General features: G+C 39.4%; 1 protein-coding gene across 1 annotated transcript; it reads left to right on the top strand.

Moving 5' to 3' along the window:
• The first annotated feature begins 478 nt into the window (after positions 1 to 478).
• Positions 479 to 6,372, top strand: irx4a (iroquois homeobox 4a). The gene is given in 6 exon segments (XM_062064281.1): positions 479 to 756; positions 1,106 to 1,354; positions 2,333 to 2,439; positions 3,622 to 3,932; positions 4,971 to 5,167; positions 5,170 to 6,372. Coding segments are annotated over 6 exon segments (1,401 nt in total). The 5' UTR covers positions 479 to 711; the 3' UTR covers positions 5,662 to 6,372.
• The last annotated feature ends 1,067 nt before the right edge of the window (positions 6,373 to 7,439 follow it).

The raw sequence follows: 7,439 nt of genomic DNA, 5'->3' as shown, positions 1-7,439 counted from the left end.
TTGTGTTCATTTGTGTAAGTGTCTGAAACAGATTAATTGGGTTTGCATTTTTTTTCTCATTGACTTGGTTTTTGTACACTTGAACCTTTTTGGAATGGACTGCTAATGAAAACCAAGGTGCCACTTTACATATATTTGCATATTCATACGCAATTATTGGACTGAGGTTTTTTCAATTAATCAACTTCCTGAGTAACTTCCCCTGTAAAACAATGCACTTACGTATCAATTGTTGTCACCCCTTGGGGAAAAAAAAACACATTAAAGTTACAGTCTGATCATTTTTTTTTTTTTTACACTGAGCAGTGCGTGACGTCAGAGCCACAGCCTTTTAAAACAACCCGCATCTGCTGCCGACTTCTTTTGATACTACTTTTTTTTACAAAGCAAAAATATGTAACCGACAAAAAAAAAAATTATGAGCCTTTTTTGTATGTATCCGTCAGATATGTGTTTTTTATAAGTCGCGTTGCATGTTTATATACATTTCCCGAGTACAATTTGTATTTTTTATTTTTTATTGTTTTTGAAGTGGCGGGGAATTTTAGACAAATTAAACATGCTTCTGTGCTTCGCCCTATAAGCATCCAAGGAGCTGCGCTTCCCAATCAATTGGTACAGTCAAGCAGCAGCAGGCAGGCAGCAGCAGCGGCGTCACAGTGGAGACCCTCAGTCTGGCTTCATTTCTGGATATAGGGGGACCTCTCTACAATGTCATATCCACAATTAGGATATCCATATTCGTCTGCTCCACAAGTAAGTCCATGCATGCCCGTGTAGACTTTCAAATGCTTGATCTTATCGATTTGACTTGTTTTTGCACGCACTTTTTTTTTTGCACGTGTTTCTTTTACTCTCTTTTTGCACCTGCAAAGGTACAACACAGGAGTAGTAATTATACTAAGAAATGTCTTGTGCATTGAATATAAAGGACACTGATCACATGACAACCCGTTGTGCACATGTGATGTTTGTGAGTGTTTTGGCTCCGAGCCATCAGACGCAGCCTATAATGCATGTATCAGTTTATTATTAAGTTTGCATGTGCATAAAATGTAACACTTGTTTTTGTCAAATCGAGTGTTGAACTTTTCTCTCCCTGCAGTTCCTAATGACAAGCAACTCTCTGACCACTTGCTGCGAGTCCACTGGCAGATCCATCGCCGACTCCGGAGTGGCCGCGTCCGGCCAGACGCCCGTCTACTGCCCGGTGTACGAGAGCCGGTTGCTGGCCACCGCCAGGCATGAGCTCAGCTCGGCCGCTCTGGGGGTGTACGGGAGCCCCTACACCGGCGCTCAAGGATACGGCAACTACGTTACTTATGGAACAGACGCCTCTGCTTTTTACTCACTGGTGAGAAGTCTTGCTCTTTTTTTTTGGCATTGATGGATGGAGCATGCTGCTTAACAAGGCTGCTGCATGCTGCACGTCCTTATCACTTCCCATAAGTTGGCAAATTCATCCATTCAATGTATTCATGCAAGCAGAATGTGAATTTGTGTGAAATGCTTTGCTTACTTTCATGCATCAATAAGGATATTGGTTATGGTTATAGTTTATTTCAAACACGCATACAGTTACAATGTAGTACATCACATATTTGTTAGTTTCTCACTATCCGAAAAGGAGTAGGAAGAAACAGATTGATATATCCTATATTTGAATAATATTTAAAATGGAAAAAATATGAGGGGTAAATCAGTGACAGACATACAGTATGTGGCATCTGAATGAATTATAGTTCAGTTTAGTTTATTATGTATTCAGTCAGTGGTCAACATAATAAACAAACAGTTGTACTTTCATAAATTGACAATGTTGCAGACCGAAAGGGTTTTGGCTGAAGTTGAACACTTATTGTGCCTAACCAATGTCAAATACAAAATGAGCTTCCTAAAAATATGACATTTCCTTTACACAACATATTATCAATACACCTTGTACACAACATAAACACTGTTCAATTATATACACAGTAAAGACATGTGAAATATTGTAATGTATTGCTTCTATAACAGGTGTGAAATATACTGCACTTTAGTTACTTTTGCTATTCAGATGGTACACATATAATTCATGTGGTTTTTTTTACACCGCGTGTATTGTCAGAAAACCTCCAGGTGTCCTCCTCTTTTACATCCAACTCTGTTTAAGACATTCTGCATGTACTAAATATACTGTACTATTGTGTTGATATTTTACAATCCTCCATCACATGGTTCCATCAGCTCCAGTTGTGACCCTATGCAAATGTTAACAGTACTTAGTGTGCACCAATTTTCATTAACAAAGTCTCAACATTTTTAACCAACTAATTTTGTTCATTTTCAGGGGACATTTGACACAAAAGATGCCACCGCCTCTGCACATGCAGGAATAACCCAAGCGGCAGCCTACTATCCCTATGATCCAACCTTGGGACAGTATCAATATGACAGGTAACAACATTGTTTGTTTTTGTTCCCTGAAATCGTAAAAAAAAGCATGATAGTGCAATTAAGTATTTGATATAAAATGTGTGTAATTACAAAAGTTATGTTATTCTGTAGCAAAATGTCACCCTGTTTGAAAACTTTAGAAATAAAAAACATGTACTTGAACCAAGTGTGGTAGTATGTACACGAGGCATTTTGTAAAAAAAAAACAAAAAACGTAGCCCTTTACTTTAGATTTCAAAAGATGCTTAAGTGTAATATTTAAAAAGAAAAAGTGCCACTTTTTTGCTTTTCCTTGTGCATACTTTCTCAAGAGGTTTCCAATTGGTGAAAGATGCCTGGTGTTATTGTATGTTTTACAAATGAAAACATAAAAAACTAAAATTGATTATCGCATATAATGTGTGTATATTTGAAACTCACTTAAAAGTTCTTGTTCTGGGGCAAGGTTTCTGCGGCTCATGTAGTACTGCAAAAGAACAAGGAGGCCTACAGCACTTTCCCTTTATCTGTCTGTCTTTTTACCATTACACTTCACAGAGCAATTTTACAGTCTATTTTATTTGATGGAGAACCAAATGGGATGAGAGAAGAGGTGCAGCTCGCTTCTTTTGATTCCCTGAGCAGTGCTTGACCTGCACTAAGCTATGCAGAGCAATAAGGCCTCATATAAAAGCCTCCCAAGAGAGGACTTTTACAGCTCTCTGCTGACCGACTACATACACTGTGCATTTTAAATGGAGGGATCGTATGTGGGAGTGCACTTTGAAATTGTCTAGACTGTACACTGCTCCTTTATAAATTGGATTATTTCACATTCTATAAAGTTATGAATGAAAAATGTTCAGTATTTGCCATTGTCATTACCGCACTCAGGGTTGTAGGATGGTTTTGAGGACACCAAAGTGCAAGCCGTAACTGCTCTGTTTATAGGCAATCATAACGTGCTGGGAAATCAAGGAAGTGGAATATAGTTCAAGAACAGATGTTTATGTCTTCCCCTTAGATTAGTTCAACGAACCGCAACCATATAAAACATTTAATATCGCCTGTCACCACTGACAAAAGTACTGGGTGCATTTATATAATTGTCTAAAGTTGTAAATAGCCAAATCACACCTTGGTTATGCATGTGTATGCATTTCATTATGAAATGATCTCATTATGTGTTCTTCTCACGAGCAGATATGGTTCCATGGATGGAGGACCAAGGCGGAAGAACGCCACACGTGAGACAACCAGCACCCTGAAGGCCTGGCTACAGGAGCACAGGAAGAACCCTTACCCCACCAAAGGCGAGAAGATCATGCTGGCCATCATCACCAAGATGACTCTAACACAGGTGTCCACTTGGTTCGCCAACGCCAGGAGGAGGTTGAAGAAGGAGAACAAGATGACATGGCCGCCCAGGAATAAGGGTTCAGAGGAGAAGCGATACGACGATGACGATGACGGCTCTCAAGAGGAGCAGATAAAAAGCGAAAGTAATGAAAATGGTCAGTGTCTCCGCAATAGGAGTGGTTTGGCTTTTATTCGAAACAGTTTAGCAAAACCTATCGAATGGTTCTGGTTTTGTTTCACAAAGATGTATGCCATGTCTGATCAAGTGTTTAGTTTTAACAATGACGTTTTCTTTTTGGAATGTTGCCTTTTATTTAGCTATTTTTTGCAAATGTATCATAATGAATCCTACAAAAACTAAAATTAACATGTATAAGTGTGTTTTTATTTGATTTAATTTTGACACAACTAATTTAGAATGCAATATAGTATTAAAACAATTATTTATGCATTAAAATAATACAATTTGTATGCTTTATCAGAACACACAAATAAGAACCTTTCCACATGCAGAATTGTTGCTCACATGTATTCATGCAGTTTTGTGTTGACTATTAACATGTATGAATAAGTGGATTAATAAATATGTAGTATTTTCTCAAAACATTTGCTATGCAATAAAAATATGTTGATATTTTGTTTCACTTCCACATAATATGCACATCCAAGCCCATGCACAAACAGCTAACCCAATGGTGCTCGAGTCGCTGCCCGTTTTGCCCTGCATAGGAAAAGTGCTCCTTTCTGCTGGGGCCCAAATTGTTTTCATGAATTCAAGTAAACAAATGACTATAGGTCATTGTAATGTTTTGTATTTGAGTTGTGAGAATTCTCGGCCAAACTACTCAACAGTGCTCACAAAATTATATTTTTTTAATCAATTTGATTTGATGTATTGGTTATAATATTCATTGAAAATGTTTTGGCTGTGATTTTTATCATGTTATTAATTTTAGAACTGATTTTCCCCATTGGTGCCCATTTTTTTTTCCAGGCCCTAGCACCTGCCCCCCCCCCCCCCCCCCCCCCCCCAAATGTCTGTGCACGTCCCTGATTTCTGCAGCCATAATGTTAAAGATTAGTTGGCGTTCGTTAATATTGATTATGCACTCACTGCACGTGTGCTTCATAAAACAAAGTGGATTAAGTTTGAGTGGAAATGATATGCTCTGATTTTTCCACCCCCCTTGCAGACAGTCGAGGTCGATCCAGTAAAGATCTCCAGCTGAGCGACCTGGAAGATTTCGACACCCTGGAGTCCGAGAGTTCGGAGTGTGAATTAAAGCACAGATACCACATGAACCCTCACATGACGACCACCGGCGACTGCCCCGCGGAGCACCTCATCAAGGACGTGTCTATGAAAATCTCCGGTCCCGTTTCCCTCGCTGCGGGGAGAAGGACTTGAGCAAAAGTTGCCTCAAAACGAACCAGGAGGAGCCCAAGTCGTGTTACAGCCAACAGCCGCAGCATCACATATTAGACGGGAAACCCCGGATCTGGTCTTTGGCGCAGACTGCGACGTCCTTGGTCCAGACTGAGTATCCGTCATGTATGTTGCGGTGCCAACCCCCGCCCCCCTCCTCACTCAGCCCGCCACCCGCTGCTACCTCGCCGGCCGCCGGTTTGGACCACAGGCAGGACTCGCCCGTCACCACACTGAGGAACTGGGTGGACGGGGTCTTCCACGACCCTTTGTTTAGGCACAGCACTTTGAGCCAGGCACTGACCCACACCACCGTCTCCTGGAGCAGCAACACCCCCAAAGGACCCCTCCTGGATGCAGAGAAGAGCAGCCCTGGGGGGCTCCAGCAGAACCAGGAGGGGTCCAAAGACAGTGCAATGACTTTCCCCAAAAATATGAACAAACTCTTCTGCTCGTAACAACACCAAGTTGGACGCTTTATTTTGAAAGGACGGATTCATCTTGTTGTTTGTTACATCCTGTAACATAATTGAACTGACATTTCGTTCACATGCTTTTTTTGTTATCAACGCACGCACACAATTGTATAATAACAATATGTTTACATATTGGGGAAACAAATCCCCGAGGTTTAGAGTATTTATTTATTTGACTTTATTTCGTATTAGCATGCATAAATACCTAAAATAATTTGGAAATCACTATGAAAAAAAAGAAGAAGAAAAAAAGAAAATGGGTATCACAGAAGCACAGCTTCAACATTGTTCACTGAAAATAAAACTAAATGCATTTTTGGGGGGAGAAATGGTGGCGTTCCTTCAGCGTTGCTGTCCAAGGTGCTGGAAACTGATATGATTTTGACAGTGCATCTCAATAAATGGTTTCGTGGAAAAAAATATTTTATTTTAGTAGTTCAATAGAAACTTAAATATAAAAAAAAAACATTTAAAAGAAATATTGTTGATTTGGAACACTGTATTCAATATCCTAAACTGTAAAAATTAACTGATTTGATATCATTGAACAGTATTTTCAGAGCATAATATTGTATTTAAATGTACTGTAACTTTCCAACAAATCACCTTATTTCTTAAATCATTTAACGTCAATTATCTGTCAGTAATTTACTGTGAATTTATAAAATGTAATACCTTAAACATTTTCCTCAGCCTGATATAAGTATGAATTAAACTCCTGAAATTCGAATTTATTGAGTTGCACTAGTATTCGCATCCTTTTCGATTTTTAAGAAAATATTGCTATTATTATAAATAAAAATAATGCATTAAATGAAGCATTTATTTCTTGTGTATCAGTTTAAAGCACACAGGACAGCCCGTCATGTCAGATATGCATCCATGCTATCTACACAGGCTGTAATTGGGATGTTGCTGGACATATTTCACAGCCACCCTCATCGATTGCCCCTTTTTACCCAAACAACTCAACCTGGTCCATGATGCAGCTGTCAAACTGCTCACTTATTCACCATGCATTCATTAGCTGGAGGAAAGCATCATTTTGACACTTTTCCCTCGCTGAGACAACATCCACAGCAGAAAAAAAAAATCTCCCCTGGAAAAAGTGAAAGGTAGCCACTCACGTCGTCGAGAAGTGAAAAGGGCAAAGGAAGTGGAATTAGTTGTTGCAGATAAAAGGGCAAAAAGGGGGGAAAAAGAGTCAAGGGTACTTGACAGTAATGGCGAAAGTGGAGCTCCCACGGGACTCTGTCCTGCAGGAGAAGCCAGAGGAGGGAGGAGGGCCTGCAGAGAGGAATTTTAATGGGAAAAAAACGACTGAGCCCCCTTCTCTGCTAAAAAAAAATGTGGTGGTCAAAGGGGATTTACTTTATATTAGAGTCAGCATTATTGTTTTTATTTGCCTTTAATTAGAAACAAAACAAAACATCATTTTGAGAGTTGATTTATGACATAATCTGACAGATACATGTAGGGTTAATTGGTGCTTAATGGATTATTATAGAGACCTGATAAGACATCCCTGTCGTGATGTTTAATTAATTTAGCGTGAAGGTATTTTTTATATTAGTGAGATAGATACGCGAGTAGGAGAGAAAAGAGGGAGTGTGGACGTAAATCATTCAGCTGTGTCAAATATGAACACACGCAGGGAGCGCGGTGGTAAATGAACAGGGTGCTTTTTTTTTTTTTTTTTTTTTTACATAGAGACCATATAAAACTGTAATCAGCGACGCGTTACTTTTCATTAAGCGGCT

Source organism: Entelurus aequoreus, linkage group LG11 (genome assembly GCF_033978785.1).
Source record: "Entelurus aequoreus isolate RoL-2023_Sb linkage group LG11, RoL_Eaeq_v1.1, whole genome shotgun sequence".
Classification (NCBI taxonomy): domain Eukaryota; kingdom Metazoa; phylum Chordata; class Actinopteri; order Syngnathiformes; family Syngnathidae; genus Entelurus; species Entelurus aequoreus.
This window is presented reverse-complemented; position numbering and strand designations above follow the sequence as displayed.